Source organism: Nipponia nippon, unplaced genomic scaffold (assembly GCF_047370975.1).
Source record: "Nipponia nippon isolate SJK-2023a ecotype South Korea unplaced genomic scaffold, ASM4737097v1 scaffold_1, whole genome shotgun sequence".
Taxonomy (NCBI): Eukaryota; Metazoa; Chordata; class Aves; order Pelecaniformes; family Threskiornithidae; genus Nipponia; species Nipponia nippon.
This window is the reverse complement of record NW_028262290.1, coordinates 151,523,873-151,539,022: the sequence shown is the minus strand read 5'-3', so window position 1 is coordinate 151,539,022 and position 15,150 is coordinate 151,523,873. Positions and strand designations below refer to the sequence as shown.

The 15,150-nt window shown below is 43.3% G+C and overlaps 1 protein-coding gene across 3 annotated transcripts in view; it reads left to right on the top strand.

Annotated features, from left to right (window-relative positions):
- The first annotated feature begins 233 nt into the window (after positions 1–233).
- ITGB1 (integrin subunit beta 1) overlaps positions 234–15,150 on the top strand; it is a 46,209-nt gene continuing 31,292 nt past the window's right edge. Inside the window, exons 1-2 of one of the 3 annotated variants that reach the window (XM_087778324.1) lie at positions 381–504; positions 1,769–1,964. In XM_087778324.1, the coding sequence (XP_087634450.1) occupies positions 1,860–1,964 (105 nt within the window). In that variant the 5' untranslated portion in view covers positions 381–504; positions 1,769–1,859. Of the gene's footprint in view, positions 505–1,768; positions 1,965–15,150 lie in introns of all 3 variants that reach the window. The other 2 variants (XM_087778305.1, XM_087778315.1) reach the window with 2 other exon arrangements.

The following is a 15,150-nucleotide window of genomic DNA, read 5'->3' as shown; positions in this document are numbered from 1 at the left end:
CCGCGGGCGCACGGGGGCTGCGGAGCGGGGGCACGGGCAGCCGGGGCGCTAACGAAACCCCACCAAATAAGGCGCTGGCGGTCGCCGCGAAGGGCGGTGGGGGACCGGCAGGGGACGAGCCCCCGCCTCGGGCAGGGAGAGCCCTTCCCTCCTTCCCCCCCCCGCCGGGGCTTGACGGCAGACGGGGAGGAATGTGTTTCCGGGGCGGGGAAAGCGCGGCCGAGCACGGACCTTCCCTTCCCTCCCCTCCCCTCCCCTCCCCTCCCCCGCAGCAGCTCGGAGGGGGCGGCGGGCAGCCGGGCGGACGGGGAGCCAGGAGCGAGGCCGGGCGTCCCGCCGTGCCGTGCCGTGCCGTGCCGTGCCGTGCCGTGCCGTGCCGTGCCCAGCCCAGCCCGCTCCCGGGACAGAGGGAGAGCGTCAGTCAGTCAGTCCGTCCGTCAGTCAGTCAGGCGGGCCGGAGCGCGCCCCCTGCCAGGAGCCAGCCGCGGCGCGGCCATGGCCGAGGTAGCGGGAGGACGGGGCGGGGGATGGAGCCGGTCGGGAGCGGGCTGAGCGGTGCCCGCCCGGCCCGGGGCGCCTCGTCGCGGGCGCGTCCGCCGGTATCCGGGCGGGCTCCGGCGGGTCGTGCGGGGCAGCGAGCGCGGCTTCCCGCCGCCCGCCCGCGCGGGGGGCCGCCGGCAGCACCCGGGAGCCGCCGCCGCCCCGGGGCGCGGGTCCCTCAGCGCCCGGGCGGGGGGGAGCGGGGGGCGCCTCTCCTCCCGTCGCGCCCGCCCCGGCGCCGGTGCGGTGTGCTCATCCCGGGCCGGCGCGGCGGGCGGGCGGGCGGGAAGGCGGCGGGCCCAGCCTGCGGCTTCCTGTGGCGGCGGGACGGCGGCCTCGGGCCTCCCGTGCCGATGGGGGCCCGCCAGGCCTTTGTCCGCCGGGGGCCCGGCCCTGCCCCGGCAGCGCCCGCGGCCGGGCCGCCCCGACCCTTCCCTCTCCAGGAAGGCGGGAGCCTGCACCGGTGCCCCGCTCAGAGCTGCCCGGTGCCGTCCGCGGCCTCCCGCCCGGCGGTGCCCGGGGAAGGGGCAGCGCCGGGCTGGGTGAAGTTTCGGGCGGCGGCAGAGCGGGAGGGGGAAGGCTTGCCTTCCGCGGGCAGCAGGCGCTGGGGAGAAGCGAGTTACAGGAATGAGACCGTAAGGAGCGAGGCAGCGTAGGAACTTGAATATATCTAGATTTTTGTCCTGCACGCGTCTGCTAAAAGTAACCGTGAGGAGCGGGGTATGTGCAGCGTTTGAATGACGGCACGATCGTAGCACAGCAGCGTTTTGACTGCTCGATGCGTTCCAATTTGTGCGGTTTTTTTGCTCTAAGCTGGCTCTGAGCCTTTATAGCTTGCTATAAGCTTGTGTCGGGGTGGAAGTGGGAATGTGAGGCCTCTCTGTGTGATCTGTTTCACGTGGAGATTTCTGAAATACCTTGCAGCAATAGGAGCGCGATGTTTTGTCTCGTGTTACTACCTTCCTATACCGATGCTTGGAAGGAAACATGAAGTGATGGGGAATTCTTTCTGACTCACTGTTTAGCCTATGTCAGATGTCTCTATCTTATGGAAAAGTGTCTGACTGCCTGTTAGACTCATTAGGTAGTCTTCGTGACTATTTTTCTTTATGAAAAAATGATGAACAGTGTTCTTGGTTCCTTCTGCATTTGTTGGTATAATGCGACAGTCCATTCATGCCAACACGTGCACATACCTGTTGGGTGAAAACGTTGATTTTTCTGATAGATTTGCCATTGGTGCTGCGGTCCTGTTCACGCCCAGACACACAAACCTTTAGGAGAAAGGATCGTCTCCATTGAGATTCGTGGAACCGCTCATGGCTAATGCTGCACGTGTGTGCTTAAGCATTGAAATGGAGCAGGACTTTATGTATGTGAAAGCGGATCGAGGTAATCTGTACTCCTGGCACATTAATAATTCGGTAGGTGATGGTGGTAGGGTGAGAAAAAAGTTTTCTGTTATGAAATGAGGTGACTTGGTAGCAGCTTTTTTCTTTTTTTTTTTTAAGAAGTATTATACTACTAGAAAGATGTAAATTAGACTAAATTAAACCAGACTTTAAAAGTAGTGAAGACATTCATTGTCCATATCCATCCCAGTGATGAAACTGATGATTCATTCTCCTGTCACAAAAAATATTACTTCCCTCTGGCAAAAGATTAAGTAGCATTTTGTAAGCCCGCCTAGGGCTATAAGGGTTGCAAAAACAGTGAGCCATTGGCAATAGGTAGGCAAGCCGAGGCAAGTCTAGGATGTGAACACCATCAACTTTTGTCCTTTTCAAAGATGTTTCAGCTGAAAGGTGCAAACCTGACAGGCATGCAGAATGCAATCTTACCTTAATCAGAGCTGGAGCTGGTAAGTGCTGTATCTGTTTGCCAGCCACATGATAAATGAACCAGGCTTATTTCAAAATGAAATGTCAGCAGTTAAAAATCTGGTGTTCTTGGTGTGTGCAGCCTTGGAGCTCACTCTGCTCTGTACATGCGGTCATCTGATCTGCATCATGTTCCTAGTTATGCCCACCCTTGTGAAAGACTGATTCGGAGGGATGCGAGTTTCTCTAGAATATGCATGAATTTCTGATGTGAGTGCAGAATTTTAGTGTTTTGTCTTGAGTTTTGAGTGCCTCAAGTGGTTAATTTTCTACCACTTCCTTTGGGAAGTGATTCCCACAGCTGAAAACAAACTGTCCGGAAACTTTTCCTGCTGTTTTTTCTTCCTGATTCATGATTACATTCCTCTGCTCTTAACCATCCTCCCTATACCTCTCTTAGGGTAGCTCTGCTATGGTGCATTTTTGAAAAGAGCTTGTTTGCTATCGCAGGCGGCTCAGGAAGTAGATAACTCGGGTAGCAGAAAGGCAGGGTTGGGGAGAGTGATGCAAACACGGGGCGGACATGTGCGATGTTCTCCATTGCCCTGAGCAGAATTCCCTCACTGCCACTGATAGGGATGCTTTTCAGTTGTTTGTAAATAGTTATCATGCCTACCTTTCCACCCAGTCTTGATGTAGTCGAGTGATGGGGTGCACGCTTAGCTCGTGGTTCTCCCAGCCCTCTGATCAGCCTGCTACAGGCTTCCTGGCCGTCTGTGGCTCTTGGTAACATGGTCTTCAGAAACGGTTCTGACTGCGATGGCGACAGGACTGCTGTTAAACAGGCTGTTGAAGTACCTCCTCTTAGTGGCACCCTTTTTGTAAGCCATCATCAAAGGCTGTAGTTCTGGAACAGGCTCCATCCCTGCTCCCTTTCCTTCTAGGGGACAGACCCTCAGAGTCCCTGCCTGCGGGCCAGGGGGCCTGAGCTTCTTCAGTGCAGACCTGCTTGTGATGCCTGGCGCGTCCTTTGCTCGTGTAGGGAGTGGATGCGTGAGCTGTGCTACCTTCTGTTCCCTGTTAGTTGCACCCGCTGCGTGGTGTGGGGAGTGGGTTTTGGGGGGAAAGAGTAGGGGCTGGATGGAGCTTTGCTGGCAATTGGTATACCCGACCTCCTCTTCCTCCCCTCTCCTTTCCAAATGCATTTTGTACCCCTTCCATGTGAGAGAGACTATTATAATCAGTGAGATGTTGCAAAACTGAAGTTAAAACAGGCAGGGTTTTTCCTAATCAGTATTAATTGTGGCAAGCTAGCTAGCTTTAAGATTGATTGCTTGTGCCTCCTCACATGGCACTTGGAAGAGATATTGGTTAGACAGATCCAGAAAAGAGGGAATCCAGGCTTGGCAGTAGCAGAGCCTATTCTGCCCTGATTTGCTTTTCTAGAACTTCAAGTGATTTAGTTTTTCCAACTTTTTTTTTAGGATGGCCAATCCCTTTGGCATCCTTTTAATTCTTAGGAGCTGCAGTCAGTCCTCTGAGAGGGAATCCTTGTTGGGAGTGCCTTTTTTTTTTTTTTTTTTTTTTTTCTTTTAAGCTTCTCGGGATCTATTGGTAGAGCTCATAAAGCAATTACATAAATTAAATAATTCTTAAAAATGTAATTAACGAAATATGTAGTTAGATTTATTTTGGAAGTGTCATTAAAAAGTACTTGCTAGTATGTGTACTATTCCCCTATGACTAGATTTTTAAGTCATCTGCTACATTCTGTGCCCTGTAGAAAATTTCCTGTCTCCCAGCAGCAGAAAACTCGGAGTTAAGTCTGTGTTTTCCTACCTCTCATCTCCCATCTGTCTCTATATTGCTGACTTTACAAATTGTTCCCACTTGCTCTACTTGCCTTGCTTTGAAGGCACTTACTAGTAGTAGCATTCTCATTAGCAGTTTTAACATTGCTGGTTAGATGACTCGAGATTTTTCAGGCCTCTGTTCTGGTGTTTGTGTGCATGGGTGTTTTTTATACAAACACGTGCATCTCAAAGCTTTACAGGAAAATTATGTTTTGGTGTAAGGGAGAGTTAGGTGTTGTTTCTGAAGAGGGTGTTTGTTTGTTTTTCAAGAGGGAGTGTCACAGAATCATGAACAGAGGAACAAATTCTGCGGCTTGGTCTCCTGGACAGACACTGGCAATATCTCAGTCTGATTTAAGGCTCCTTTTTTGTCAAAAAATTGAAATTTATTGGTTAGTTCTAATGCTGAATAATGTTGTCCTTTATGGTGGCCAATACCATCTCCTTTTTTCTGTGTAATTCCTCCTCTCTGTGTTGTTCTGTTCTGTTGTGTATTCTGTTGCCAACTTTCTGAAAAGGATGATGTTACTTGCCATGCAGTAACCGCGGCGGACCACAGTATTGACCAGTATCTGTCAGTTGTCGTGGTTATGGAGTTTCTTGGGTGGCCTACAAAGTCATTTTTGTGTTTACCCACAAATGGGAAGACAAATTCTACTTTTTTCTTTTTTTTTTCTTTTATTTTTTTTCCCCCCTAATTTGTACTGCATAGGCATGGCCCAGTAACCTAAACTGTTAAAACTGTAAGTCAGGATAAATTTATGACAAGACCTTTCTCTAAACTTTCTTCTCTCCCACTATGTGGATTAGTAGTGTAAGTACCAGTAAAAAGTATACACAGCTTCATTGTAAGAAATTGTTGTGTGCTTTAGCTGTGTTCATAACGGGCTGTATGAGTTTCTAGCCTAATTTAAGACATGTGTAGGCTTGCCGTATAGCTTGTATTGGGAGTGTCACGCAGAGAAAATGAAAATTCTGACTTCTGTGAATGAAAAATGAGACAGTGGGCACCTTGTTATGCATCACTAAATAGTACAGTTGTCTTTTTCAGTACCAAGGGTGCTCTCTCTAGCAGAATGTTGTTATTAAATATGCTGTATTTTTGTAATAACCACTTTCTTTTACTTTTCTATTCTTAGACTAATCAGACTTCCTAGGCTATCGTATTCTCCCATTAACAGATTGAAGATGTTCACAGAGATGGTGAAGTCACTAATTTAGTACAAAATTGGCACATAATCAAGCACGTGGTAGGGAAAGTAGCCTGATGAGATTATAATATTAATGTTTTCTTCTGGGAAAGGTAATAGGATTCCTGCCTGACCTGTAGTCCTCTTTGGGGTGTCACTAAGTGAAGGCTCTTTAATATATTCAAGTGATATTTTTGTCTATGTCTTACTCAATTTCTCTTTACAGTCAGCTGCAAAAAGGGTTATGAAATATGCTTTCTGTCTTAAAAGCAGTTTCATGTGCTTTCTTTCTTTTCCAACAGCAGCAGCAAAATATCATTAGTATTCTTGTGGTTTTTATTAAAGGGGGAAGTTTTGAGTAACAAAATTGAGGCTGGAATCTTTACTTTGTTATTGCTAGTAAGAGCTAAGAAGATACCGGTGTTTTCTCAACATCCTTGTCGTTCTTTTCTTTCTCCCACAGAAGAACGTCTTGTGTGTCTTTGATAAATTAATGCAGTTCTCATGTTCTGCCAACAAATCACTAGTTTTCTGTTTATAGTCGTTTTCTCTAAAGTTCTAATTTGTAAGACCATGTTTAAGTGCAGATTCTTCTTAAAATGCTCATAAACTAGAACATATACAATATCTAGTGCCAGTATTTTCTTCCCCCAAAAGATCAACATAACATTTGCAGTTCATTTATTTCTGATTCGTGTTTTGGACAAGATCATTTACACTTAACTTAGTCCTAGTTTTGACTTAGCTTAGTTTTAACTTCTCACTTGGTACATTCTAGTGTATAAGCAGGAAGGAGAGGAGAGCCATTGTTTATATGGATTCTTATTGTATTATACTATAAATTTCTGTACACTATACATACTACATACAAGTACTCACATGTAGTTAATTTTCTGTTGTGGCTATTAACAAATAAATTTTTTACCTGTAGAGCTGTGCAAGTAAAAGCACTTTTGATGTGGAAGCTGAAATGAAAAAGTGAAAACTTTGTTCTTCTTTTCTCGGCCTTTGTGGTAGAATGAAAAACAATAATTACATATTGGGTTGAACTGAAACACTGAACTTACCCTCATGCAGAGATGACTGATTCGTGGCTCTTTAAAAGTATTAGATTAATTTAGAAAGAGTCAGTATTTCACTTAGGAAATGGTGATATTGTGAGTCAAAGGTAGTATCTTGGATGTTAATGTGTACTTCGTCCCTGAGGTTGTGGTTTTGAAAAACAAACCTGAGACTGGGATGTCTGGTTTGGCATAACCTTGAACCTGAAGTAAGTATTGAGATAAGGATGCGGGGGCCGTTCCCTTTTGCAAAGGAAAAAGGAGGATAAGCTGTCATTCTAGGGTTTTTCGATTTTCTTTGGTGGAATTGTAGTTTAGTGTGCCTTAACGCGGTGCTCACCTTGGGCATTGGCACAGAGAGTCGTGTCTGCCTCTCGTGCAGCTAGCTACTGTACGAAGCTGTTTGATCTGTCCTCATCTGCTCTGTGTCTTTGTAGGCTGGCAGGATGCACGGGGAGTGATCTATGGCCTTGCGCTGCCATAAAGCAGAAGATCGCAGGATGCTTTCCCAGTGAGTTGTGGGGTAACTTGAGTGTCAGGAGTGTACTGGGGACCACAGGAGGTCATTTGAAGGACCTGGCATTCTAGTAGCTTGGCCGGCATCCTCTGCAGAGTCAGTTGCTCAAGTATGAAATTGGGCAACGTGCAAGCTCTGCCTAAACCCTCAGCTGTCTGGTTTTCCAGATCTTAGGTAAAAGGGTTTTGTGTGAAGATGAGTACAGCTAAAACAAAAGCCTATTTCGGAAGCGGAGATAAATACAAAAGCACGTAATCTTTTTGATGTTAAATAAAAAGCATTCTCCCAGGGATCAAAAGATGACACATTTTACTAGTTGGTTATCATTAAATTGGGATTAAATTTTGCATCGGGATGACTTCACATATTATTACCGCATCTTTGATAGTGGAGTGGCTGAAGACTTGTGCTTGTCCAGTCAGCAAGTGCAATGCTCCCTCTTCTGATAATAAAAAGGAGAAGTAAGGAAATCTTTGTTAGCATCATCCACAGGATTGACTAGGGTAGGCAAGGTTGATTATGTGCTGCCGGTGTGTTCTGGGTGGGTTTTTTTCTTATTAGAATGATGTTTTGTTTTCTCGTGTATTAGAAAATTAGTTTTGGTGGGCATGGAATTGCCTTCTCTGAGGTTCCTTTTGTGTTTTTGCAAGGTTGTATTTAGTACATGTTCATGTGCTTACTTTCTGGTGCTAGCTAAAGATTGTCCCGATGCTGAAAGGAGTAGTGTAGTCCCTCTGCTTAAAATACAAGGCTTGACCATTTTTTAAATGTCAGTTTGCTAGTTTTGTGTCAGAATAGATTAAAAATCTGTCTTTCGGTTGTGCATGAATGTGCATTTCGAAAACATTTGTAAGGGTAACATTTTAGGAGATAACATGTTCTTTGCTTTTACTGTACAGTTCAAAAATGGGGAATCATTTTTTTGTGCTGTTTTTGTTATTCCTGTGCAAATACAAATCTGTGTGAGAAATCAGTGATCAAGAATTTCAGTGTAATTTTTCCTGGGTGTGGACTTGAGCATAAAAAAGGAAACAGCAAATTTCCTTTTTCGGAAGAACATACTATACATATTGGCTATACGTTGTTTAAAATGCATTATAAAATTGATAAACAGTGATAAACAATATTTTTTTCTGTGTATTTGTTACCTCCTTCCACTACCGATGTTGTTTACATAACTTTCCAAAGGCTGGACTAAAATGTTATATAACCATGTTGCTGATATCGCTAGTTTCAGTGCAAAACTCAACTTTAGCATTAAAGAGTAACTTATTGTGTGCAAGATTGCTGCCAGCATTTTTATCACTGCCAGCTGACCAATTTGGAGAGTGTTTAGATAGTAATAAAAAAGCTTGCACAGATACTGGCTCTTTTTGGTGCATAATTCACAATGCAGTTTCACTTTCTGAATGAATAATGTCTGTATTTAATATGATTAACATTTGCTTGTAGCTGGAAGCAATTTTAATACTATGTCTCTGCAGAGTTTAAAAAAAAAAAAAAGAGCTCACGCATTAGTGATAACTCAAAACCCTGCAGTAGACAAGTGGTTTTCAAGTTTACCTGAATTTCACATTTTGTAAAATGTTCCAGTGGCCCTTGAACCATGAATTCAACTAAAAATGTGTTTTATTTTTGTAGGAACATGGCTCTGTGGCAATTTATACCAATGTATGTCTTAACTGTCCCTCCTGCCTGTAGCTGTGCAGTCTTTCTTGCCATCCTCCTTGCATCAACAGTGGAAGTGATAAGGCTGTACAGTAAGTCATTGAAGTAGCTGATCTGTTTGAAAAATAGCGTGGCAAAAAAATTAGTTTTCAGCTAGATCAGCTGTTTCAGCTGAGTGACCACATGCGTTACTAGTGACACGCTTCAGACCAAGGGGAGGAGTAGGAAAATGTGCAGCTCATAGCGAGAGGAGTGTGGGACTGTGGTAGTCCAGAGATAAGTTGGCATGAATTGCTGTGGAACCTCACAGCATCTGCTCGTGCTTGCTTCAGTGCTCTTCTGACTTGAGTAATCCATCTCGGCTTGCTAGATCAGGTGAGAAATAACTCAGCAAGGAGTTATTTTTCAGGTTGTGCCACTGTCTCAGTTAAGAGGCGAAAGTGTCATCCACTGTTGGCACCAGATAGATGAAGAGTGTAAAGTGGGGAATTTTAGGGCCCGGAGAAGTTGAGCCGTCTCTGTTCAATAGTGGCAAACGGATAGATCTACTTGGCTACTTTGAGAAACCTCATCTTTTATTATCTTTCACAGTCCTCTTAGAAGCAGCCTGTGAACTCCGGCCTTAAAATCCTGCTCTGGAAAGCAGAAGTGTATTAGGCAGGTTGTTCAGGCAAGTACTGCTTTTTATAAAGTACTTTGTGATGGGTCTGTTGTTTAAAAAACAAACAAAAAACAAACAAAAACAAACCAACCAAAAAAAGATGTCTTTTAATGTTGAAGTCATTTTTTTTCCCCAAGATTGGTGAGCTTTTTGCAAGTGCTCAGACTTCAGGATTAAAATCTGGATGAAGTCCACTGTTTGTTTCACTGCATGCTTATACCTAGCCAGCTATCACTGCCTTTGAATTACTAATCATCATTAGTTTATATATATATATATAAAAAGCATACATATGTAAAATTAAATATATAGAGAATTAAATATATATTTAAAAAATCTCATTGATAGATACAGATTTATAAGGCTGTATGTAGTTCTGTGGGATGACCATTTTTTTATTATTTCTGCATGTTCATTTTTCCTGTCCACTTACCCAGTGTTGAAAGTATGCTGAGGATAAGAGTTGTTTCAGTACAAGTCTCATTCTAAATTGTGTTAGATTAGTGAATCTTTTAAAAAAACTTGCAATTAAATATTTGGATACTATCTGTAAGCATTATTCTATGTGCTTGCCATTCAAATCCTGAATTAAAATTACAGCCCCCCCCCAAACCAACGCCCCAACGCAAAAGAACGCCCCAAAAAGCCAAAAAACCTTCAGTATTTTGTTCTTTGCTTAATTTTTTTGGCCAACTAATTTATTCTAATAACCTATTAGAAAAAATAAAATCAGAATAGCTCCCCAAACTGGCTGGCTGTGTTACAGGGCATTCATAAGCAATTCACCCAAGGCCAGCAGAGAAGGAAGGTGGGCCTGTGACAGCCCGGATTTCAGCTGGTTTAGCAGCACTCAAAGAGCACGGTGTAGCTTTGGAGGTCAATCAGTCTGACAGCCACCTGCCACTTTATAGGAGTTGTTTCCTCAGGACTCCTCTGGCCATGGAGGTCTGGTTCAGTTCGCTGAGGCTTACAGAAAGTGGTTTTGAAGTGGAAGGGAAAGGGATGACTCAAGGTAAGGTATCGCTCTGCCAGCCCAGCAAGCGGAGCTGGCTCCGCACGGCGATGGGGGAGGTCCATGAGTGGGAGCGCAGGAGCAGAGGTTGCTTTTTTGGAGGTGGGGATGCTGTAGCACTGCTGTTCCTTTCGGCAGCAGTTAGCTTTCATCTTGGTTTTGGTTGCTGAAACTGTACCCTGAGTGTTAATGGTAGCTACTGGTGGGTGAACACTGCCATGTAACGACGGAGTTTCCGCTGAGTTTGCCCTTTGCGGTGTGCCAGCTTCTGGCTTCCTGCAGTACCTGCAGCAATAGCCAGCAAGATGTTTGCAACTCTTTTCTCTTAAAGAAATAGATGAGCGAGACAGTGCATTAACTGAAATTCTCTAGCTTTTTTACTTAAGAATGTACACGTCTCTGTTCTGCTTTTCCTTTAAAAGAAAAGCTTGGATTAAAGTAAGTTTAGCCAGACGTTGTGACAGTCGTGGATGTTACTAAGGCAGTACAGCCTCGGAAGCATCAGTTACAGTCAGCTGTGTAAGAGCTATATTTATATGTTTAACTAAACTTTTCGTTTCCCCCTGTGTGGATGAATGCAAGGTTTAAGTTGCACAAAATTAAATAGTTTCTTTATGGGAGTAGTAAGTGGTGCAGAGTGTGTGGGAATTTAATACTACCACAAGGAACAGACACCCGTGTTTTCTACTAGAATGGCTTAAATCGTTATGTGGCATTCCTAATTGTAATCTGTCTGAGATGGAAATGCTAAACTTAGCCAAGAAGACTTGTAGACTAGCAAGACCTATGTAAACAAGCTAAAGATTCAATTCACACTCTCCCCCGCCAAAAGAAAGTGTCACATTTAAGCAAGAGAAGTTAAATTATTATTGCAAAAATGACTGCTGGGTCTAGAAGCATTTGAAAAGTGATGAAACAACAGAGGACATTTTTTTTCTCTATTTTAATCACAATTGTTTAAAGAGGTGCTTCTAATAATGAAAATCCTGAAATATTTGTTATGGAAAAATGCCTACTGATGACAGTGAGATTGGGTACAGTGAGAATTCTTACAAATTCATGGAGACAACGTGCTTTGAGTCATTAAGGCTGTGATGGACTTGAACTAGAAACTTCTGTTGGCAAGAGTATAGAAAACGGATATTTTTGACAGTGACAGTTTTAAGGGGAAAAAAATTAGGTGTTTTGGTTCTTAACACTTACATGTCCTCATTATATATTTATCCTTAAAGAGGAAGCTTTCAAGGTGCACATGTATAGAAGCTGCTGTAGATACGGAAAAGAGTAGTTTCAACCACAGTATCGATACCCATGGGCTTGGTGTGTTAGCTGTTTAGCCTTAGAGAGGTGCCATCTTTGTGGTTTGCGTGCATGCTAGCATAAGCAACGTATGAATAGGTTTTATTATTTTGTCTTTGGTTAAAATTCAAGGAGCTTTACAATGTCCTTGTAGGAATCCTAGCTCTCTGTGGGCAGGATGCACCAACATGGGATTTCTTAGCGAAAGAGATGGAGTGCAGGTGTGTGGTGGTGGGATGTTCTGCTTTTTTATTCTGTACTTTAGTAAGCACAACAGTTTGAGAGACATAGAGCAGAAAGTAGTTACAAACTGGCTTTTCAGAAAAAGATGCAAATGTTTTAGTTGAAACTAGGTATAAGCCATAGGTAATAAACAGTAAAAGCATATTGCTGGTATTTTAATTAGACATAGCTGCAGGCCTCTGCCTGCTCTGCTTGAGAATATGCAGAGTTGTATTTCTCTCCTAATTTAATGTTGAACATTAAGCACAATACACTTGTTTGTTAGTCTAGTTTTCCAAAATACAGTTGTCAGAGTTTACCCTATAAATTGCAGTCTGTGGATAATTGCCTGGTAAAAATATCTACATAAACCTATGAGGCAAAAATAATATTCTCATGAGAAAGAGCACCTCACTGGGCTCTTGAACAGTTTCCTGTATGTGGTGATCATACACGGGTTGTTTGTTCACATGAGCTGTGTCAAAGTACTACTTGCCTTTCAAGCATCAAGATGCTTTCCAAAGCAACTCCTAAACTGTGGAATCTTGGCTTCAAATTAATGATTCAACAGGCCAAGAAAACATTATACAAATAGTATCTTTGTCCACGTTAGGACCAAGCTAGGGACAAGGATGGTTAATACAGCAAAGTGGTGTTCTTAAATTAATAATTATTGGTGGTACTACGACAGTACTAAGGAGGTGTAGTCATGAATTACAAACCTTCTGTGCATGGCGGTATGTACATATACTATTTGAAAAAAGGTTCCTACTTCAAAAGTGGTGCTGACTAACCAATGTTAGTCCTGCCTGCGCCGCACTGCTCTCCGAAAGGCCTTAGAACAAAGGGAAGAGATCAGGGTTGCACTTGGGGTTTGCTGACTTGACAGCTGAAGGCTCTTAGTCAGTGGCAGCATCTTCACATTGTCCCTGAACATCTTTTCTCATTTTTTTACCTTGTCACTGTCGCCAGCATGAAATCTGGACTTGTGTGACTTCCGAATTCGTCTTTTTGTAACATATAACTCTATTTGAGTAGGCTTTAGCAGCACTAGTATTCTTCACAATTTACTATGCAACTTGGTTTGCCTTGTGATGAGTATTATTTAGGTTTGCAGCTGGTTGCAGGGGTTTGTTTGTCATTAAGTAAAATTATCAATGGGTTTTGCTAATGAAAACGTGTAGAAATACAGTGCCATGAAATAAAACATGGTATGTAATCTATCTTGCCTAAATAGGTTTGCTATGTTCCATAGAAGTCTAAATTCAGTAGGTCTCTCCTTGCTTACTAGAAGCTCCCTGGCTGCCTTTAGTTGCTTGTTGGAAGATAAGTATTTGCTTTAACTTCTTTAAGTCCATAGAGAAGTCCACATAGTTCAGATTGGTCAGGTCTGCAATTAGAGAGGGATTTCAGTTCGGTGTGCACTAGTCAGAGTAGTCATGCATGATAGGGGAGGTTTGCAGTCTAGGGTCTCTTCTGTGTCTGAGTGTGAACATACATCTGTTTCACTTCACTTTCCTAAAGGTTTGCACATTTGGTGAGAAAGAAATAAAGTTCGTACTCCGAATCATGGTCCCAAGACTCTCTTTGCTTTTATCCATTGACAATATGCTGTAATATCTGTATACATATTACAGGGAACAGGATCTAGAACGCCCACTTACATCTTTCTTCTACCTCCCGCCATCTGAGTGCTTCAGTAGATAAACAAGAATCAAAACTTTATCAGCTCGTTTTCCGTCTCCGTGCCTTTCATTCTTGGTTGCATAGCAGCTTCGGTTTAGTAAGAGCGGTGGTGAGTGCTCTTACTAGTATATCCTGTAGGCTGATAGAGCATTCCCAGAAAATGTGAATTCAGACCCTTTGGGGCTGAGGAGGGACTGGAGCCCAGTTATCTTCTTGGGTATGCCTCCGTGCTGCAAAACATCGGGGAACCATTACCACCCTCTGTCATGTGAACTGTATCACAACTGGATCTACCACGTCCTCTTGGTAACTTTCTCAAGGTAGAGAGAAGTCAAATATCAGAAAACTTTATCATCTGCAGTTGTTCTGAAATTGGTACCTCTTTTTTTTCTGATGATAGAGGAATTTTCCACTCAGTAATTCAAATCACGACTGAAAAATACTTTTCAGAAAAATACCTAATTGCTTTTTGTTCCACTATTTAGAATTGTTAGTAAGTCAAGCGCTCCTGTGAAATCCAGGAACAAATACCAATAAATGCTGTATAAAAGGAATAATATGGTCAAACCGTGTGAGTGCTTGTGAAGGCAGCAGTTCTGTCTTGAAGCAGCTGTGTCCTATGTAAACTAACAATCACCCCGTACTCTGGGGACACAAGCCGATACCATGAACACCCTTCCAGGTCTGTTCTCATGAGCTGTGGCCTCAGCCTGCTGGTACTTGTACATGAACATTTTCATGTACTCAGCTGAAGAGGCGATGTGATGCAGGTGCCCATGCTGGGTTTTCAGTAGTGGTTTCAGACCTACAAGTCTATTTTAGAACCTAACGCTTACTGTTATTTCCCTGTCGTCCCCTCCCCCCCCCCCCCCCCTTGAATCCAGTCCTTTTCAATGAATTTTAAGTTATTTGATTGCTTGAAAAATTTTTTAGAGCTGTGAGTGTGAATAAACGATGGGTAGTAATGCAGCGTAACTGAGAATCTTAGCAAACCAGTTGTGTTACTGTGTAGGTTTGTCTGACTTACTAAGCATAGGAGGGGCGTGCAGTTGTTTCCATGCAGAATCTGCAGAATTGTGGTATGTTTCCCTGTGGTTCTGGCATGCAGAAATGTGTATTCTCATCTTTTCTTGGACTCCCAGCCCTGCAGGGGGGAATCTTCTGAACTACCCAGTGACATACACTAATTGTGGCAGATAACCTCAGATAACCATACTGTGGAGCTGGTCTCCCTGACCTAAGCAGAAAATTAGTTTCCCGTAGATTTTAATTCTTTGTAATTAAAATTTAAGTCCTAACTGGTTTATTGTATATTATTTTAATATATGATGCCCCACTAAAGCAGAGTGCTTATGGAAGTGCTTATCATGAGTATTTGGTGACTATGCTTGTTTTATTCCATTAACTTAGAGATAATAACGGACAGAGAAATGAAGTCCAATGTGAAATACTGCTGATTCTTTTATCCTGTAGCTTCATGGTAGCTGAAGTGGTTATGACTTAAAGCTTTTTCAGGACACAATTTGAGTAAACAGTCTTGATGTGATGAATTTTTTGTGTAAAAGCTGTTTCAGTGCTAAAGAATTTCTTATTTTGCACATTAATCTGGGTTACTGTCCCA